Here is a 21,827-nt window from a genome sequence, read left to right as displayed (position 1 = left end):
CCCTCTTGCCCCTCCCATCCAAATCCCCCCCCTTGCACCTACACTCCTAAACTCCCCCCTTGCCCTTCCCCTTCTAAACTCCCCCCTTGCCCCTCCCCTCCAAATCCCCCCCCTTGCCCCTCCACTCCTGAACTCCCCCCTTGCCCTTCCCCTCCTAAACTCCCCCCTTGCCCCTCCCCTCCAAATCCCCCCCCTTGCCCCTACACTCCTAAACTCCCCCCTTGTCCCTCCACTTCTAAACTTGCCCCTTGCCCCTTCCCTCCAAAACTCCCCCCTTGCGCCTCCCCTTCAAAACTCCCCCCCAACCCCTCCCATTCAATTCTCCCCCCATACCATTCCTCTCCAATCCTCCCTCCTCCCCCCTCCTCCTCCAAGCTGCCTCCTCCCCACTTCGTCTCCCTACTATCTCATACCTCCACCCCCCCAAACCTTCTACTTTCCTCTGCCCCCTCCTCAAACAACCCCTCACTGTGCCTCATCCCTTCACCATCAAACCTTTCATCCTCCTCATCCTTCACTTTCTTGGAACTCTTCTGCAATATCTGACACACTATCAACTGCTCTCCCTACCTCCCCCTCTCATCCTTCATCTTACCCTACTCCTCCCCTCCCCTGTCCTGTACCTGATGCTCCCCCTCTCTCTTCATTAACGGTATGGACCTCAAACATCCGGGGCCTTCGCTCAAACCTGACTGATCTCTCCATACAGGTTGCTTCTGACAATCCAGACTTGATCTGCTTAACAGAGACTTTCCTCCTTCAAGATGTCTCTGATTCCTTAATATCTCTTCCTGGTTACTCCCTCCTCCGGTATGATAGACCTGAGCCTCGGCCTGGTGGTGGGGTGGCTATCTTTATCAAAAACTCTCTTCCTCACTCTCCTTGCACTGCCCTCTTTCCTCCTCACCCCCAGGAGTACCTCTGGCTACGGCTTCCTCTCCGCTCCCACCTTTTGTTCATATGTGTTCTGTACCGTCCCCCAAACAGTGATGACTCCATCTACATTTCACTGTCTGACAACATGGACCAACTTCTATCCACTCATCCCAACTCTCTCCTCCTCATATGTGGTGACTTCAACTGTCATCATGCCACCTGGTTGGGTGTGGGTTCCTCTCTCACCAGTCATGGCACCTCAGCAAAGGACTTCTGTGACTCACTGGGATTGACACAATCTGTCAATTTCCCGACCCAGATCTCAGCCAATGGAGTATCTTCTCTTCTAGACTTGGTTATGACAAACTTCCCTGCAAATGTCTGCTGCTCTTCTTCTGCTCCAATCGGTTCTTCTGATCATGTGCTTGTCAAAGTGGACATCTCTCTGGCCATTCTCAGAGAGCCTCCTCAGCGTCGACGAGTCTGGCATTTCACTCAGGCCGACTGGGACGGTCTTCAAGCAGCCATCAATCGTCTGGATTGGTCTCCCATCTCCACTGCCTCTGACATCAATTCTTCCTGGGAATTCTTCCAAAGCAAACTGATCTCTCTCATGCACAGATTTATCCCATCTCGCCTTCAGTTGTCTTACCCTTCCTCCCGTCCATGGTACACTGAATCTTGTGGTGAGGCAGTTGCCCTGAAACAACTTGCCTTTGCCTCTTGGAAGGCTAATCCAACTGAAGGCAATCTCAGTTCCTTCCACCAAGCTCGGAACAAGTGTGTGTCTACCCTCAGGAGTGCCAGGAAGCACTATCTCTCCTCACTCAAGAATGAACTCTCAAACCTGTCTCCTTCCTCCAAATCCTGGTGGCGTCTGGTCAAATCCGTTTCTGGTGTTTGTTCCCCCTCCATCCCCTCCCTTACCTCAAATGGCCACACAGTTGACATCGCACGTGACAAAGCCGAATGCCTCAACTCTGTGTTTGCCTCAAAATCCTTAGTCCCAAACCCAGCTCTCTCTGTTCCCACCTTTCCCAGTCGAACCCAACTGCTCCTGAACTCTGTGTCCTTCTCTCCTGACAAGGTGGAGGAGTTTTTATCAAACCTCGACTCTGATTCTGCAACTGGACCAGACGGCATCAGCCCACGGGTCCTAAAATCCTGCTCTGCCGCTCTATCTCACCCTCTCTCTGTTCTTTTCACCCTATCTTTTGCTCAAGGTCATCTGCCAGCATCTTGGAAATCAGCTAACATTACCGCTTTACACAAAAAAGGTGCAAAAACAGATCCTTGCAACTACAGACCAATCAGCCTGCTCCCAATTATCAGCAAAGTCATGGAATCCATCATTGCTTCGGATATGAAATCTTTCCTCTTCCCCAATGGCTTGATCTCTGATCATCAATTTGGTTTCAGACCAGGTCACTCTACTCTGGACATGCTGCTTCTGCTGTCTCAACAATGGATGGAGGTCCTCAATGCCAAACAGGAAATCAGAGCTGTCTCCCTTGACATATCACGTGCCTTCGATACGGTCTGGCACCCAGCTCTGCTCACCAAACTCTCCTCCTATGGTATCCATGGAAATCTCCATGCATGGCTTGCGGACTTCCTCTCTGGTCATAGTCAACGTGTGGCCCTGAATGGATTTCTCTCATCTCCCCTTCCTGTTCAGGCTGGAGTTCCCCAAGGCAGTGTGCTGGGCCCTGTGCTTTTTCTGGTCTTTATCAATGATCTCTCCGACTCTCTGGAAAATCCTCTCTATCTCTTTGCTGATGACTCCACTCTCTGCCGCTCCATGCCTCTTCCCTCAGATCGGAAGTCTGCAGCCTCCTCACTCTCTGAAGACCTGGACAAAATCACAGACTGGTCAAACAAGTGGAACATGTCTTTCAATCCTGACAAATCTCACTCTCTTACTATGTCTCTCCGAAAAGATCGACTGGACAACCCTCCCATCTACTTTCTCAACAATCCTCTCCAAGAAGTTCTGTCGCTCAAGCTTTTGGGTCTCACTATCTGCCATGATCTTTCTTGGGAAAACCACATTTCCAAGCTGGCCTCCAAAGCCAGTCGCCGACTGGGCATCCTCCGTCGTGCAAAGTCCTTCCTCGGCACACCTGAGCTCCTCACCACATACAAGGCTTTCATCCGCAGCTCAATGGAATACTGTTCTCCCCTATGGGCTGGTGCTCCTGCCTCACACCTGGCTCGGCTTCACGCTGTTGAATCCAAAGCTTTCAAAATCATTGGAATCTCCCGCGATGAAGCTACCTCTGAGGGCCTTTCACTCACTCACCGCAGGCAGGTAGGTGGTCTTTCTGTCTTCTACCGACTCCTCTCCGGCCTTGCTCCCCCAGCTCTCTCTGTGCTCTGTCCCCCAAATATTCCTACAGGTCGCACAAGATCTGCCAGCAACCCTCTGATGGTTAAACTGCCGAAATCTCGGCTTTCTGCTCACCTTCACTCTTTCATTCCTCTTTTCTCCCGCCTCTGGAACAAACTCCCACACTCCCTTCAATCCCACTCCTCCCTCCAGGTCTTTAAAACAGCTGTTCACCACCATCTCTTATCTTCCCCCATCCAAAACCTTGATCTTTTCTACCCCCACTAATTCACCCCAGATCCACCTTGTTTGAAATTCCAACTTCTTTCCTGGAAGTCCTGGCAGTGTCCATATGTTTATACCTCTCCCACCCCCCCCCCCTTCACATGCCTCCCCCCCAAAGCCCTCTCCCTCCCACAGATCTCTCGATGTCTCCATGTCTCTCGGTCCCTGCTCTCAAATGTTGTGTTTGTGTCCTTCCCCCTCTCTCCCCATCTTGTTTACCGCTCCCGATGTTATTTGTTTTATGTGTCTGTTTGTCTTTCTGTGTGATTCATGTTCGCTCTTTCACGAGCCTCGATCTTGTATACAAAAAAAAACAAAAAAAAAAAAAAAGTAGTATAATGGTTTGTATTTTTATTTTTTTTGTATACAAAGTCGAGGTTCGTGTATGAGCTAACACACAAAACACACATAAAACATATAATAAAGAGAGGGAGGGACAAGAGGGGGAGAGAGAGGGAAGCACAGCAACAGTAGAGAACAGGGACATCGGGAGATCTGTGGAAGTGAGAGGGCTGGGGTCGGGTACACGGTATAATACAAATGGGCACAACTTGGACTTTTAGGAAAGAAAATGCAATTTGTAAAAGGTGGATTTGGGGTGTATTAATGGCGGCAGAAAAGATCACGTTTTGAATGGGGGAAGGTAAGAGATGGTGGTGAACAGCTGTTTTGAAGACATGGAGAGAGGAGTGGGATTGAAGAGAATGTGGGAGTTTGTTCCAGATGCGGGGAAAAAGAGGAATGAAAGAGTGGTAAGAGAGTGAAAGGCCTTCAGAATCAGCTTCATCGTGGGAGATGCCAATGATTCCAGCTCAGAGGGGAGAGCAGTACTCCATCAAGCTGCAGATGAAAGCTTTGTATGTGGTGAGAAGCTCAGTAGTGCCAAGGAAGGACTTCGCAGGATGGAGGATGCCCAGTGGGGTATTTGGTTGCATATCCCTTGCATGTAATAACTGCATCGCACCTGTGACCCATCAACATCACCAAAGTCTTGTTATCTGCTTTTGAGATGCTTTGCAAAGACTTTACTGCAGCCATTTTCAGTTGTTGTTTGTTTTGGGGTTTTTTTGACTTTAGCTTCCTCTTCAGCAGGTGAAATGCATGCTCCTTTGGATTTAAATCAGAAGATTGACTTGGCCAGTCTAAAACCTTCCACTTTTTCCCCCTGATGAATTCATTGTGTTGGCAGTGTGGGGACTACATGTTTGCTCTCCGTCTGTCTGTCCATCCATCCATCCATCTATCCCACTTGTGGATTTCTGCACTTCTTTCCCTTACCCTTTAGCATATTCAACTGAAACTTGGTACATGGCTTTATTATAATAAGTTATAGAACACGTTTGAGTTTTTTGGCCGTTTCACCAATTTTTCATGGAGTTATGCCATTTTTGAACTTAGAAAATATCACATGCTGTATTATACATGGGTCAGTTTTCCATACTTTTCCCCGTTACCCTTTCACATATTGTAGTGAAACTTGATAGGGGACATGTATTGCAAATCAATTCTCTGTCTTGTTAATATTATTATTGGTTTTTTTATATTTACAGTTCTTTAAATTGGATGGCATGTGGGTAGTGCACCCTTTATCTTTGAGCTGCCTAATCCTTGTTTGATTCCTGGCACGACTATATACGGAGGGTGTTGCATTACAAAGTGTGCAATCCCTCGAATGGTGTGTTCAGCCAGGAACTCGTTTGCCAGCATTAGTTGCTGGTGGACATTAAAAGAAATCCCACGGTGGGTTTTAACAAAGTAGACAATTTATCACCAACACCCAGGCCAAATTCCCATTTCTGAAGTTGGAGAATGTGATTTCTAAAATAATTGTTTGACACCAACCTTCATTTTAAAATGGTCTTCCAATGTTTTGCAGGAGCTCAGAACTTTGATGCCATTCGCCTTTCCACCTACAGAACTGCTTGCAAGCTGCGATTTGTGCAGAAGAAATGTAACCGTAAGTGGTCTTTAATTATTATCTTGAGCTCGACATTAGCCAGACCTAGGGATCTCCTCATATGATTTCATTCGGATCTTTTATTCATACTGTTCTCATAAAGTATGGATATCCTACAATGCATATATACATGACATGCATTTCACAGCCAATCAAAATCTCAAAAAGCAAGACGTGACTGCTTCCACATAAATTCCTGGTATATTCACCAAAGTTGCGTCTATTGATTAAATATTGTTACGTGCTCCTCCCCGACCCCCTGGTCACGGTGTACCTCCGAGCCCCGAGAGGAGTCACGGCAGAAAAATGTGTTATTCTGTATGTCAAAGATCAATGGAGAAGCCACCCCAATTGTTACTCACAAACAAATATTGTATTAAGATCACACAAGAATAACAGTACAACAATAATAGTAATCAAAAGTACAATCCATATGTCCTATGATGGTACCATCAGTTTCGTAATATATAACTCACTGTGCTCCAAGTGAGTGAACTAAGAACATTCCCCAATGTCTCTTATTCCCGGCTTCAAGCCAAAGTTGATTCGCTCCAGCGATCGCCAGAACGATGTCCAATCGAGACCCAAATCCCGTGCATATGGCAAGAACAGTCACACAGCCAAAGCTGCACAAAGGCGCTCTCAAGGCGACTGGGAAATCCAAAGGCGCCCTCCAGGCGACTGGGAAATCACACCCTCGTGTATGGACTCTCACGGCTCACAGTCGGCGAACCACAAATTAATCTTCAAAGCCACGGTGCACACACACACACCAGATACGTCTGAAAGTGGTGAAAACGGCTGACAAGGGCAAAGAAACCTTGCTCGACGCGCGCGAGTCAAAATGGCCGACGACCCGTTCTTGAGACGCAAAGGCCCGGCGATGATTCTCCTCGGAATCCACCGCCAAAAACCCTTTCACGCAGGTTGATCGGTCACAGCGATGACAACTCTGTTGCAGGAATCCCTTTCCCGGGAAACCCCAAAGTTCACTAGTGACTTCCGTTCGACAACGTTAGCTTCAGAACTCGGAGCGGCTCGGCTTTCTTGTCCGACTCACTTGCTCCGCCTTCTTTTTTTCTTTTTTTTTTGTATACTGAATCGAGGCTCGTAAAAGAGCTAACATTTACTTCACAAACAAATCGACCAGACAAACAAAATATATAAAAAGAGGGAGCGGAAGACAAGATGGGGAGAGAAGGGGAAGCACACAAACACAACATTTGAGAGCAGGGAGATGTGTGGAAGGGAGAGGACTTGGGGGGAGGAGGCGTGGGAAGGGGGGGGGGGGTGGGGAGGGAGAAGTATAAAACACAAGGACACCAAGGACTTCCAGGACAGAAGTTGGTATTTCAAAAAAGTGGAATTGGGGTGAAATTAGCGGGGGTAGAAAAGATCAAGGTTTTGGATGGGGGAAGATAAGAGATGGTGGTGAACAGCTGTTTTAAAGACCTGGAGGGTGGAGTGGGATTGAAGAGAGTGAGGGAGTTTGTTCCAGAGGTGGGAGAAAAGAGGAATGAAGGAGTGAAGGTGAGCAGAGAGTCTTGATTTTGGCAGTTTAACCATAAGAGGGTTGCAGGCAGATCTTGTGCGACCTGTAGGAATATTTGCGGGACAGAGCCCAGAGAGAGCTGGGGGGGGGGGGGGCAAGGCCGGAGAGGAGTCGGTAGAAGACGGAAAGACCACCAACCTGCCTGCGATGAGTGAGTGAGAGGCCCTTGGAGTTAGCTTCATCGTGGGAGATTCCAATGATTCTGAATGCTTTGGTTTCAACAGCGTGAAGACGAGCTAGGTGTGAGGCAGGAGCACCAGCCCAGAGGGGAGATCAGTATTCCATTGAGCTGCGGATGAAAGCCTTGTATGTGGTGAGGAGCTCAGGTGTGCCAAGGAAGGACTTCGCACGATGGAGGATGCCCAGTCGGCGACTGGCTTTGGAGGCCAGATTTGAAATGTGGTTTTCCCAGGAAAGATCATGGCAGATAGTGAGACCCAAAAGCTTGAGTGACAGAACTTCTTGGAGAGGATTATTCAGAAAGTGGATGGGAGGGTTGTCCCGTCGGTCCGGTTCTCTCCTCTTCCTCTTCGTCGCCGTCCGGTTCCTGTTTCATTTAAAACATTAACCTTTTAGCCTTTTGACAATAATAATTGCTATTTCCCTCAAACAACAATAATAATAATACATGGAACCAGAAATGTTTCAAGTGGATGAAAACCACAACAACGGAAGTGACGAATCCGTAACAATATGCATTCTTTTATTTTGTATACAGTATGTAAGTACTAGTTTGCATCAGTACTGGGAGTGCAGCTGTGTCGCTGATCCATTGTATTTGTTTGAGCAGGAATTTATAATTTCTTCAGGATGCCGGCGATAACTTGCCTACTCTTCGTGAAAGACACCGTGGGATATTTAACGTCCACTAACTAATGCCGACAGACGGGTCGCTGAGTTTAACATCCATCCGAGGTACAGTGCACACGTTGATGCCTGGCCCTCCCTGCGAAACACCAGGATGACAGTTTATAGCTGGGTTAACATTTGAAACCAGGCTAGACAGCACAGAGGCAAGGGCACACACCTCTAGGCTATCCTGCCAGCCATCTATGCACGTATAACACGTGTATTTGGATGCGAAATGAAATATTGAGCCCTCATCAAATTTTGTAGGAATTATCAGGTGTTGCAATGGATATCATGAGTCCGCAGAGATTTCTGGCCATACAAGAGTTTGACTATCATTCATTTGGAGAAAAGCCATTCCTAGTTAAGCTCGATTATGGATGTGCCTTGTCATTTTGGAACACTGAATAGCACAATGATTGACTGAAGGACATCATCTGAATGGAATACATTCGTAACATGTTCTATGATGATTTTCAGCTGTTTTATGTTCCCATGCCCTTATCTTCAGTGACCTTCTATCATAGCAGTCATTTATTGGTTGTGTTTCTGGATCGTTCCACTTCCTGGGACATCCATTCCTGCCATCTATGAAGTTCAGGTAGAAAATGGACTTGTCAGGAATCTTTCTTGTGAAGTATCTTTCCAAGTTCCACCACAAGTAACATTGAAGCCATGTCATTCATCCTGCCGTATGAGTCTAGCATGTTGTGGGGTCTGTAACCCTGAATATTGGCAACAGGAAGTTGAATACCAGGTGTGCCAAAAAAATTAACCTTCTGTTTTATTCAACCATTAATTTATTATTTTTCATGTGTTTTTTTTCTCTCTTAACAGATAATGATAGCTGAGGTCCTGTAGCAAACAATGCCCTGGACAAATGAAGAAAAGGCTTGTTCAAGAGAAAATTTAACTGCAGATGCCCCATGTAAAGAGAGAATATTAAAATGGATGAATACATTGAGCAGGACACTGTACACAACTTACACTCAAAATCAACAGACAGACCAACTCATTCTGGATGCCCTTCACTGAAAACCCCTGAGGTCATTGAGGGGGCCCAACATTCAGTTCACAAAAATTGCTTAACCATTGCAGTCAAGAACTTGGACTGATATTGTCAAGTCTCAGGACTGATAGTGTCAAATGAGGCACAAACTCACTGACCCTCAACAAAAACAAGCATCTTGAAATGGGTCGGTGGTTTTACGGAGAAAATTGAGGAGGAGCCTGGTTTTGTCAATGACATATGGTTCTCTGACGAGGCTCACTCTGCTTAATAGCCAAGTCCACTCAATGAACGATGTCTACTGGACCACAATACCACCCGATGAGGTTCGCCAGAGACCCTTACGCTCAGTCAAGTGCACGGCCTGGTGTGAAATGAGTAAGCATGCCATCATTTGGACCGTTCTGGTTTGAGATGCAGATGGTAATGCCATGACCATCAACTCTGAGCACTACATTAAAGGGCTGAATGAGTTCTGGGCTACCCTTGGTCGCAGGAGAAGCTTTCAAGGAGAATAATAATGCTTTCCGAAGGATGGGGCCACCCCTCACACCGCAAATGAGTCCCATGAGTGGGTGAGAAGCCACTTTGGTGAGAGAGTGATTGGCCGATGCTTCAGCATCGAGTATTCTCATCGAGCTTCAGCATCGAGCACTGAAACCAGTGTTGATAATTTTGTCTGAATTTATCCATAACTTTTTAAGATATCCTGCTCACAAACAAATAAACAGGAGTAAATAGTCATGTCTGAGCACCCATTAAGACAGAACACTCAGCGCCGGGACCTATCGTTCCGAGCGATGGCCCAAACGGTCTTTTATGACACTGCGTTCAATAAAAGCTAGAACTTTACCGTTTCCCAAGGCTCATTTAATTGGGCCAAAATTGACGGCAGACACACATGGAAAACGGATGCTTCAAACACGCTTTCTTACCTTTTAAAGGATTTATTTTATAAAGTAAATTACAGGGAGGAGGGTAAACAAGAATCTATAAACAAAAACGGAACGAACCAGGTGAGTCAAAAAGGACACAAATAGTTAAATGGGGATATACAAACTTATGTACAATGATTGGAAAGAAAGCAATTCCTAACCCACCAAGTGCCACAATCGCACTTATACAATAAGACAATAATGCAGGCGAGACTTTCCTTTCTTTGATGCGCATGGTAGATGCCGGACTCAATGCAGTCCGCTTCGGAAACCAGGTGTGAGATGAGAGCCAGTGATGAGCAGCTCCCAAGATGAAGTAAAACCAAACAGAGTACGATGAAGATCAGTCATGAGGAAGGCAAGTGGCCATCAGCCTCCACCATGCCTCATGGACCCCTTTTGTCCTCCAAGCAAGGCCTCCTGGTCTGCTCTCTGTTCTCTTCCCCCAGGCCCTCCAAAAACACAGGGTGATCTCAGCTTGGGTCAATCCAAAAACTCCAGAGAGAACCACTTGTTTGTGCTCTTTTTACACAAGGCTTTTTTAATCTCTCCAAAGACGCATGCAAGCCCTCTTCTTCTTCCTCCTCATCTCCAGGTGTCTCTTGTTCTCCCCTTTCTCTTCCAAGTGAGGTCTCTCACGTTCTCCTCTTCTTCCTCCAGGGCAGAGCTCTTCCATAGCAGTCCCATCCATGGGGTGGCACCAATAAAAAAATTAATGCACTTTGGCTCTTCCGGCCGCAAAGCACATTGTGCCGCAATGGCTGACGCACACTGGCTAGACAGATTATGATGGCCTTTTGCACACGTGACATGTGTGCCTCTCTCATGGGAAAAAATCCTCACTTATTCCCGCCTACAAACACGAGGTGTTTACGTCCACAAAATTAATGTCTAACCTGTCTATAAATTACATATGCCGCCTCCTCAGCATCACGTGTAACAAACGAGTTCCTCTGAAAGATCTCTGTTGCATGGCAATCTAGCCTACCGACACACAGGCCATACTACACTTACCACGGTCTAGCTATGGATCCCCTCCATCCCCACTTCCACGTAACAATACATAACCTCCGTCCACCTTCAGTGGTGGAGGTAATGAATGTTTTCCTCCTCATCTCCAGGTGTCTCAGGATGTTTTGTAGATTTTTTTCATGGGTTTGGTTTTTTTTCTGGCACACCTAAAATACAGCATGTGTCACTTGGCATAGCTGTTGTTTGCTTTCAAACCAGTACCTGAAAGCAGTGTTGATAATTAATCTGTAATGAAAACCTCAGTTGGCTGGAGCTGTCCATAAATACTTAGATTTTTTTTTTCGTGCAGTCTGTTTGCTGATGATGTTTTGCATAAATAACCATCAACTCATTTGCTAGAAAAGATTGATGACTCACTTTGTATCTTGGAGCTTGCCTTTAACATATTGATACACACATTGGATTGTTATGGGAGATGGCTATTTCCTCAATGTAGTTCCTGTGCTGTTCCATCATCACATTAATGAAGCTGCTATTACTCTTGTGCCAAAGTAGTTTTTCAAAGAACATAGCGTGATTCACCACCATGACTCTTCATGACGGACTGTGTGCCACAAGCACAAAAATGGTGCAAGAGATCATCAAGTTGGCATTGTGTCACTATTTTGATTCATTTATCCATCACTAACTGTGATATCAAAGGGAGGTGCAAAGCGCCCCTCCCTTTATATAAGGGAACGTTTCTCTCTATGCAGCTTTAACATGGGGACTGAAAATTAGTTTCTCGGCTCCAACTGGACGAAATCAGCTGCAAATTTCAGAAGTAAATGCTTTGTATATTGAGGTAATATGTTCCAAATTTCAGCAACGTCTGTTTCCACATTCTTGAGTTTTATTTAGAAAACTCTAGAAATCACGTTGGTGTCTGTCTGTCCATCCGTCCGTCCGCCCAAAATGTGTTGGTGTTGATATCTAAAGGGCTATACATTGAAACTAGCTGAAACTTGGAATATACATCGGCCAATAGGTCCAGTTAATGGCTTTCAAAACAAATTCCACCTACGTGCTATAGTTTTTGCTTTAAAATTATATATATAAATATATATATATATATATATATATATATATATATATATATATATATATATATATATATATATATATATATATACATATATATATATATATATATATATATATATATATATATGTATAAAATATATACATACTTTATAACTCTTCAAAATGTTATTACCCAAATATAATGTGCTGGCTTAATGGCCTAATGGGTAAGGCTTCAGACTCCCAAGCTGGGGATTGTGGGTATGAGTCTCACCTGGGGTAAATAATCCTTTCTTCTTACTTTTTGAAGTACTTTATATCATCTTGAATAATCAAAGGGACGAAAGTACCCCTCCCTTTATATGTGATCGTTTCTCTGTATGCAACTTTAACATGGGGACTGAAAATTTGTTTGTCGGCTTCTACTGGTATCGACTATATAAGAAAGCCATTGGTCTGTGCGTGTGTGTGTCGCCATTTTTCTCAGAGATGGCTGAACGAATCTTCGTCAAACTTTTAGAGGTTCATCAGTGAGTGCCTGGGAGTGTTTTAGACAAACAAAAGTTCGTTTTTTTGGATTTAAAAAAAATCACTCTGTGGTGCCTAAATCTTTTTGATTAATGACAGTTACATACAAGTACACATTCGTATAAATAAATACAAAACAATTACGAGACATTTGAACACAATCAAACAAATCAGATTCAATCAAAAAATTCCGGAAGCGGTCGAAGTTAGTGGAAAGTATTCTTTTTCATATTTTAAATCAAAAATTTAAATCAGAAACGTGATCAACGGCACATTCACCAGCATCTATTCAACGTAGATCATTAAATTCCACTTCCAACGTGACAACAGTACAGTATTTACCACACAGAGAATGTAAAAATACCAGTACAGTATTTATAGTATTTATTATTTATTATTGTTATTTTCAGTCAAACCTAGTGTTGGCTTAGCGGTTAGGGTGCTGGCTTGGGATCCTAAGATCCTGAGTTCGTAATCCCGGTCAATCACTGAATTAACGCCAGGGGGGTTGACTCAGCCTGTCATCCCTCCGAGTTCGGCAAATTGAGTACCAGTTCACTGGTAATTCCCTGTGTGTCGCAAGAGGCGACTAACAGGGTTGGTGGCAGAAACTGCATCCGGCCATGAAACATTTGCTTCAAAATGTGGACCATGGTTCCCGAAAAAGGCCAACCCCTGCTCTGTGGGGAAAAATGGCCTCGAAAGGTGGTTCATTATTTTCAGTATTTATTATTTTTTACAGTATTGATTATTTATTGTTATTATTTTCAGTATTTATTATTTATTGTTATTATTTACAGTATTTAGTATTTATTATTATTTACAGCATTTATTATTTATTTATTATGATTTACAGTATTATTATTTACTAGCCGAAACCCGTGGAACATCCACGGAAGGGAGGATGTGGTGTATGGATAGAGTGTACCATTATGGATGGCATAGGGGAGCGCTCATGGGATCTTCTTCTTCCGTTAAGCTCCAATTTTTTCTCTTTAAGTTAAGTCCAATCAGTCCTCTCTGTTCGAAGTGCTCAGGTCATGCCTTCCCGCTCTCATACTTTTATTTCCGTTCGGTGTAGAAAGAGATTGACATATCGTTCATCTGTTTTCAGCTCGTTATCTTTAAGCTTCCTTACGTCTCGCCACCTGCTACACCTCTCTGAGTTACGAGGATTTATGCAACACACCCCGAGTATCGCAACGTCACTCCATTTAACTTTATTAAAATGACGATAAAGACGTGAAACCCGTGGAACATCCACGGAAGGGAGGATGTGGTGTATGGATAGAGTGTACCATTATGGATGGCATAGGGGAGTGCTCATGGGATCTTCTTCTTCCGTTAAGCTCCAATTTTTTCTCTTTAAGTTAAGTCCAATCAGTCCTCTCTGCTCGAAGTGCTCAGGCCATGCCTTCCCGCTGTCATACTTTTATTGCCGTTCGGTGTAGAAAGGGATTGACATATCGTTCGTCTGTTTCAGCTCGTTATCTTTAAGCTTCCTTACGTCTCGCCACCTGCTACACCTCTCTGAGTTACGAGGATTTATGCAACGCACCCCGAGTATCGCAACGTCACTCCATTTAACTTTATTAAAATGATGATAAAGACGTTTCCTTATATATCCTAATTTAAAATGTTCAAGGGAATAAAAAGACCATTTGGTTCACACCACCCATATTCACACCACTCGACTGTCCAATCAGCAGACGGCTCGCTTCGCCTTCACCCAGCAGATGCCAATACGATGGCGTCGTAAGATGGCGTCGTATCGGCAGTTAATCAGATGCTTTTGGGCCCCAACATCGGCTAATTCAGATTTTTCGAGTATGGCTGTACGTGATAAACAAAGAGCGCGGTTCGTAGATCGTACATCCATTAGTGCCGTGGGCATCGGGTCACTGGGTGCAACGTAAAAGGGATAACAAAGTCGAGTCCTTACGCTATTATTATATAGACTAGCCGAAACCCGTGGAACATCCACGGAAGGGAGGATGTGGTGTATGGATAGAGTGTACCATTATGGATGGCATAGGGGATTTGCTTGTCCGAGTAAGAGTTAGGAAGAAAGATGAGAATGAAGAGTGCGTATATGAACAACGATCGCCGACACCGGCACAAATGCATGCTCTGGATTGTCCACTCAGTGGACGGCTTGCTTTCGCCTTCACCTGTCCAATCAGCGGACGGCTTGCTTCGCCTTCGCCCAGCAGACGCCAATACGATGGCGTTGTAAGATGGCGTCGTATCGGCAGTTAATCAGATGCTTTTGGGCCCCAAAATTCGGCTAATTCAGATTTTTCGAGTATGTCTGTACGTGATAAACAAAGAGCGCGGTTCGTAGATTGTAAATCCATTAGTGCCGTGGGCATCGGGTCACTGGGTGCGGCGTAAAAGGGATAACAAATTCGAGTCCTTACGCTATTATTATATAGATTATTACAGTGCAGTATTTACCACACAGAAAAAGGTCGATATTTTGGGGGGATTAATAAAATCCCTTTATAGTGCCTAAAACTTTTTGATTAATGACATCAAACAAATCAGGTTCAATCAAACAATTCCGGAAGCAGTCGAAGTTGGTTGTAAGTCTTCTTCTTTCTCCTGAACGTCAACAAATATGTTAATGTTTCTTTTTCACTTGAGCAATGCTGGGTATTCCAGCTATAAACGCTTTTATACTTTACTCTGGGAACAAGTACAAACACAACTTTGTGTGGTGGGTAGCATAGGCCTTGTGGCTGCGGCCTCATGCAGGAGTGTGGGGGTCGGGGGAGGGGCGTAAATTCTCTATGTAAATGTGTACCGTGTAGCGCCACCTGTTGATGGTGGCTGAGGGTATTACAATTTCTTTTTTTACCCGGGCAACACTGAGGTTAAAGCACTCTTTGCACAGGTACATTTTTTCCTCCTTCCCTTTCGCCTCCTCTCCCAAAAACGGAGTGGCCTGTCAAAGTTCCTCCCCCCCACACCCCCCAAAATATGTATATGTAATTTATCTTTCCCCTCCCTATCCCCTCACCTAGCCCTCCCCCCCCCCCCCACCCCCCCCCCCCACCCCATTCCCACCGGCAATGCCGGGAACTTCAGCTAATACTGTATATACAGTAGATAACTAGCTGATTAGATTTTGATTCGGACCCGGATGCAGATCTGGCCCATTCATGGAATACAAAATGTAAACTGTTCAGCTGAGTGGAGGTATACGTTCTACCGAGTGTTGTTCTACTTTGTATTGTTTTATATGTAATCATCATGCATTTGGTTCAGCAATCTCATTTCCAGTTCAGCAATCTCAAATCTCATTCTCTCCCCCCCCCCACCCCCCCAAAGATGTATATGTAATATATCTTTCCCCTCCCTCTCCCCTCACCTAGCCCTCCCCTCTCCCTCCTACCTGCCACCCCACCCCTTCCCACCCTCCTTCAACACCACCCTTCTCCTAAGTCCTCTCACCCATACCCCCCCCCTCATCCCACATCTTTCTCTTCCTCCCCCCACCTCACCCCTCCCTCCAGACCCCCACTCCACCTTACCCTGCCTCCTCCCACCTCCTCCTTTCACAGAAGGTGCGGGTACCTTGGGTAGTTATGGTCTATGGGAGTACAACTCTCATATACTATAGTTCTAACTATGCCATTTTGCTTGCAATGACCAGGTGTGGCATGTACGATTTGTTGTGTCTTTCCTGTAAAACTTGGAATTATGTTCATCTGGGATCGACTTTCAAAAATCGACAATGGCAAACGGCTCTCCAGCAAGCGGTGTAAACAGGTTCAAACTGATTTCTGACAATTTTTTCCATCGTGAATTTTCAATGTTATGCAATTGAAGTGAGCCATCCAAGTAATTTTGAGCACGATCTGGTGTTAAGTCAACAGTAGATTTTTCTCACGAGGCGAAAGACGAATCAATAAGTTTCTCATTTGAATGGGGACTGCATTGTATGTATTGGTTACTTCGCATCATGTCATTTTAATCAGAATATCCCAAACCCTTGTGCACATTATATACAGTGTTACGTTCATTTGACAAAATTAATGAAGGGATTTAGACCTGTGCCTTTACCATCACACTCCCATTCATTTGGCTCTGCACCAATGTGGGTTTTACATTGTTCTTTAAACATAAATACTGTTTTCTGCCATTTTTGTATAAACACTTTTTCCATTGATTTGAAACTTCTTTTTTCCAATTGTCCATCGAAGCACTTTTCCCTAGACAATTGCTAGTCTCTTGTGTGATGCAGTCCACCTGGTTGACATCTGGAACATGATCGAGGCATTTCGCGAGAATGGCCTCAACACACTGGAGCCCAACACCGAGATCAGCGTGTCGCGCTTGGAAAGCCTCATTGCCTCCATCTACTACCAGCTGAACAAGCGGCTCCCAACCACGCACCAGATCCATGTGGAGCAGTCCATAAACCTCCTGCTAAACTTCATGCTGGCTGCGTATGATGGGTGAGCGGTGCTTGGAGTGGGCAAAGGTGTCCTGCGTATCATGTTTTGGGTGTTTGATATTGCCAAATGCCTGTAGATGTCAAATGGGGTCAACGCAAAGATTTCGCCACCCACTTGGGTAACGTTGCAAACGTATCCAGCATGTGATTGCTGGCTTCCACGTTACTAGGGAATAGAATTGTGCTGCCGATGCAGTGCCCTCGGTAGGTTTGCTCGAAATTTGGAATTTAGCCAGGTTTTTGGTGATAACCTGCCTACTCATCATTAAAACACAACTCGTGATCTTTAGTGTGCAAAACTATCAAAACTAGGAAAGGGGTTCCCAGCTTAAAGCCCCATCTGAGTCATTGATGCGATGCATTATTATCTATGAAACACCAATCCGACAGTTTTGAGTCGGGCCGCGAATCAAGCCCAGACTCGACATTTCAGAGGCACGATATTATGCAAATACAAAACTTGGGTGATCCGTCAACTATGACTGTCTTTTGGAGTCGCTGCTGCCTTTGGAATGACAGACCTAATCCTGCAAAAGCTTCATGATTGCCCCTAGAGTAATGGTTTTTCATGGCCATCCCATTGGGCAGGCTGTCCTGGTTTTCGCTCCCCAACTGAGTAAGACTTCACGCAAACTGCCATTCTGGAAGTGAGCCAGCAGGGCACGCTGTACCTAGAAGCAACCTTTGGATGGGGCTATCAGGCCAGCAGTCTGTTACCCATTTAGAAGATCGTGGACATTAAGTATTTCATAGTATCTTCGAAAACGAGGAGGCCATTGTGTATTGATACTTTGGCCAAATTTCCAGCTTGGAATCGACACCACTCAATGGCAGTGGTGGCACGTAAATGTGGCACAGATGTGTTTTGGGTCATAATGGTCGAGACTAATTTTCTATGAAGTTTCTTGCATTTCCTTTTATCCTCGTACAATTACACCTCACCTCTGGCCCTGATGTACTGTCCCCACGAAATGGTTCCCATGCTGATGCTGTTGGAACAGAATGCTTCTGCTGAATTATCACATTCCCTCTCTCCATAAACCGCATCGTTTTGTGATTTGAGTCGACAGCTGTAGGTACTGAACAACAAGCATGTGTTTAGTGTGCTGCGTGTAGCAATGGTGGATGCTGGTGTCATTATACGGTGGAGATTGCTCTCAGATGGCTTTTCCTGAATGGTTGAAACCATTTGCAGAAATGCCAAATCATTGGGCATGACCAGTTCTTCTCTCTACAGGCATTGGAAGAGAGCTGAATTTTAATTTGTAGGTAGGAAAAGACAATCCAATAAGCCACGAATCTCGGCGTTGAATGAGAAACGTGATTCCAACACCTTGTGTGAACTTTCATGAGCACGCGTGTGTACTGTAATGGAATGCAATCTGAACCATCATCTCAGCTTCCTGGATCCTCAACTCCAGCCATGAGCTCGGTGCGTTGGAACATTGAATGCGTTACAATCCCAACTGCATCATCTTCTGAATAAATTGTACTAAAACAGATTCCAGTCGCAAGATTCTCTCAGCTTTTATAGTAACCATTACAGTTAGAATGTCTCTCATGATAGAGTGTCTCATTTAAATGTTCCTTTTATAACGAATATCCTTTAGGTATATCGTATGCTTATGGATTTGGCCATAAAATACAGGTTTCATTGAATTATCATTCGGACTATCGCAACTTCCCCAAGTCCACAGTCGCTTTGAATGCTCTATTCTTATTCTGAATGCTGTATTTATTGGGACTTGGGGAAGTTCCCCACAAAATGCATGGAAGTCGCAGCTTTTGGATCTCTTGGCCACGCTTCTTTGTGGAGTGAAGTCTTGTATATGAGACAAAACCATTGTGTCCAGAACTTTTCTTTGGACCAAAGCTAGAATCCTGAAATGTCACTTTAGCGATCCTGGAAGTACAGGTAGTGGATAAAAATAATGGAAACACCAACAGGATGTCACTTAGTAGGGTGTTGGGAGACCATGCATATCCAGGACCACATGGATACAATGTGTGGCATGTCGACAACAAGGGTCTAGAACTGTTCTGCAGTATGTGCCACCATTCTTCCACACGGATGTCCTCATGCAGGCAGAAACCACTGTATTAGGTGCCTCTCCAGACAGTCCCACAAATGCTTTATAGGATTGAGGTCCGGCAATTGTGAGGGCCAAGGAAATGGGAAACTTCGTCCTCATGCTCCGCAAACCACCTGGTGACAACATGTGCTTATTGGACTGGAGCATTGTCGTCCTGAAAGACACAGCTCCAAGCAGGGAAGAATTACTGCATCATGGGATGCATATGATCGCTCAGGACAGTAACGCACCATACTGCATCAACCCTGCCTTCTAATGGAATGAGTAGACCCAGGCCATACCAGTAAAATGCGCCCCACACCATTATGGAACTGCCAGAACCTTTTATTGTTGGAACCAGGGACTTGGGGCTACAGAGCTCCTTGAGATGTCACCACACGTGCACACGTTCGTTCGTTGAGTACATGGTGAAGGATGACTCAACAGATCATATTACACCCCACACTGCTCGGCAGTCCATTTCCAATGCTCCTTGTGCTCCTGGACTCGCAAACGGGCATTGCAAGGTGTTATGACCGGATTGTGCAAAGCAAGCCGTTTACGGTATCTTTCCATGTGATGTTCCCTTCTGACGATACAGGATCTGCTAATGAACCATTTTGAACTCCACACACAGTTTGTCTGCCATTCCTCTCCTGTTTCACCTCGCAGTCTGGAGTAATGCTCGTACATCACGCTTGTCAAGTATTCACTTCCGCTCACTGATGGCCTTCGATGATGACATCTTTCCTTCTTTTTCCCAGGTTGACATCACTTTCGAGACAGTTCCTCAAGACATGTTAGCAATTTCTGCAGCTCCTGTCACTGAATCACCTGTCAAATGTGCACCAACAATTACACTGTGCAATGTCACTGTTGTCTCCTCTAGCCACGCTGGCTCTTAATACCGGACTCGAGCCACACCCTGTTTATCTATACATGATGAGAGGACTGCCTGGGCTGGCTCTTAATACCTGACTCGAGCCGCACCCTGTTTATCTATACATGATGAGAGGACTGCCTGGGCTGGCTCTTAATACCGGACTCGAGCCACACCCTGTTTATCTATACATGATGAGAGGACTGCCTGGGCTGGCTCTTAATACCGGACTCGAGCCACACCCTGTTTATCTATACATGATGAGAGGACTGCCTGGGCTGGCTCTTAATACCGGACTCGAGCCACACCCTGTTTATCTATACATGATGAGAGGACTGCCTGGGCTGGCTCTTAATACCGGACTCGAGCCACACCCTGTTTATCTATACATGATGAGAGGACTGCCTGGGCTGGCTCTTAATACCGGACTCGAGCCACACCCTGTTTATCTATACATGATGAGAGGACTGCCTGGGCTGGCTCTTAATACCGGACTCGAGCCGCACCCTGTTTATCTATACATGATGAGAGGACTGCCTGGGCTGGCTGTTAATACCTGGCTCGAGCCGCACCCTGTTTATCTATACATGATGAGAGGACTGCCTGGGCTGGCTGTTAATACCTGACTCGAGCCGCACCCTGTTTATCTATACATGATGAGAGGACTGCCTGGGCTGGCTGTTAATACCTGACTCGAGCCGCACCCTGTTTATCTATACATGATGAGAGGACTGCCTGGGCTGGCTGTTAATACCTGACTCGAGCCGCACTCTGTTTATCTATACATGATGAGAGGACTGCCTGGGCTGGCTGTTAATACCTGACTCGAGCCGCACCCTGTTTATCTATACATGATGAGAGGACTGCCTGGGCTGGCTCTTAATACTGGACTCGAGCCGCACCCTGTTTAGCTATACATGATGAGAGGACTGCCTAGGCTGGCTCTTAATACTGGACTCGAGCCACACCCTGTTTAGCTATACATGATGAGAGGACTGCCTGGGCTGGCTGTTAATACCTGACTCGAGCCGCACCCTGTTTATCTATACATGATGAGAGGACTGCCTGGGCTGGCTGTTAATACCTGACTCGAGCCGCACCCTGTTTAGCTATACATGATGAGAGGACTGCCTGGGCTGGCTCTTAATACTGGACTCGAGCCGCACCCTGTTTAGCTATACATGATGAGAGGACTGCCTGGGCTGGCTCTTAATACCAGACTCGAGCCACACCCTGTTTAGCTATACATGATGAGAGGACTGCCTGGGCTGGCTCTTAATACTGGACTCGAGCCACACCCTGTTTAGCTATACATGATGAGAGGACTGCCTGGGCTGGCTGTTAATACCTGACTCGAGCCGCACCCTGTTTATCTATACATGATGAGAGGACTGCCTGGGCTGGCTGTTAATACCTGACTCGAGCCGCACCCTGTTTATCTATACATGATGAGAGGACTGCCTGGGCTGGCTGTTAATACCTGACTCAAGCCGCACCCTGTTTAGCTATACATGATGAGAGGACTGCCTGGGCTGGCTCTTAATACCGGACTCGAGCCGCACCCTGTTTAGCTATACATGATGAGAGGACTGCCTGGGCTGGCTCTTAATACTGGACTCGAGCCACACCCTGTTTAGCTATACATGACGAGTGGACTGCCTGGGCTGGCTGTTAATACCTGACTCGAGCCGCACTCTGTTTATCTATACATGATGAGTGGACTGCCTGGGCTGGCTCTTAATACCTGACTCGAGCCGCACCCTGTTTATCTATACATGATGAGAGGACTGCCTGGGCTGGCTGTTAATACCTGACTCGAGCCGCACCCTGTTTATCTATACATGATGAGAGGACTGCCTGGGCTGGCTCTTAATACCTGACTCGAGCCGCACCCTGTTTATCTATACATGATGAGAGGACTGCCTGGGCTGGCTCTTAATACTGGACTCGAGCCGCACCCTGTTTATCTATACATGATGAGAGGACTGCCTGGGCTGGCTCTTAATACCTGACTCGAGCCGCACTCTGTTTATCTATACATGATGAGAGGACTGCCTGG

At 45.7% G+C, this 21,827-nt stretch overlaps 1 protein-coding gene across 7 annotated transcripts in view; it reads left to right on the top strand.

Annotated features, from left to right (window-relative positions):
- Window positions 1-21,827, top strand: part of DTNB (dystrobrevin beta) — a 277,429-nt gene that overhangs the window by 59,617 nt on the left and 195,985 nt on the right. For all 7 annotated transcript variants that reach the window (XM_078773345.1, XM_078773348.1, XM_078773344.1 and 4 more), the window contains exons 3-4: window positions 5,367-5,447; window positions 16,604-16,817. In XM_078773345.1, the coding sequence (XP_078629471.1) occupies window positions 5,367-5,447; window positions 16,604-16,817 (295 nt within the window). The remainder of the gene's footprint in view (window positions 1-5,366; window positions 5,448-16,603; window positions 16,818-21,827) is intronic.

Source organism: Myxine glutinosa, chromosome 2 (assembly GCF_964187855.1).
Source record: "Myxine glutinosa chromosome 2, kmMyxGlut1.1, whole genome shotgun sequence".
Classification (NCBI taxonomy): domain Eukaryota; kingdom Metazoa; phylum Chordata; class Myxini; order Myxiniformes; family Myxinidae; genus Myxine; species Myxine glutinosa.
Note: the sequence above shows the minus strand (reverse complement) of the source record. Positions and strands in the feature narration are given on the sequence as shown.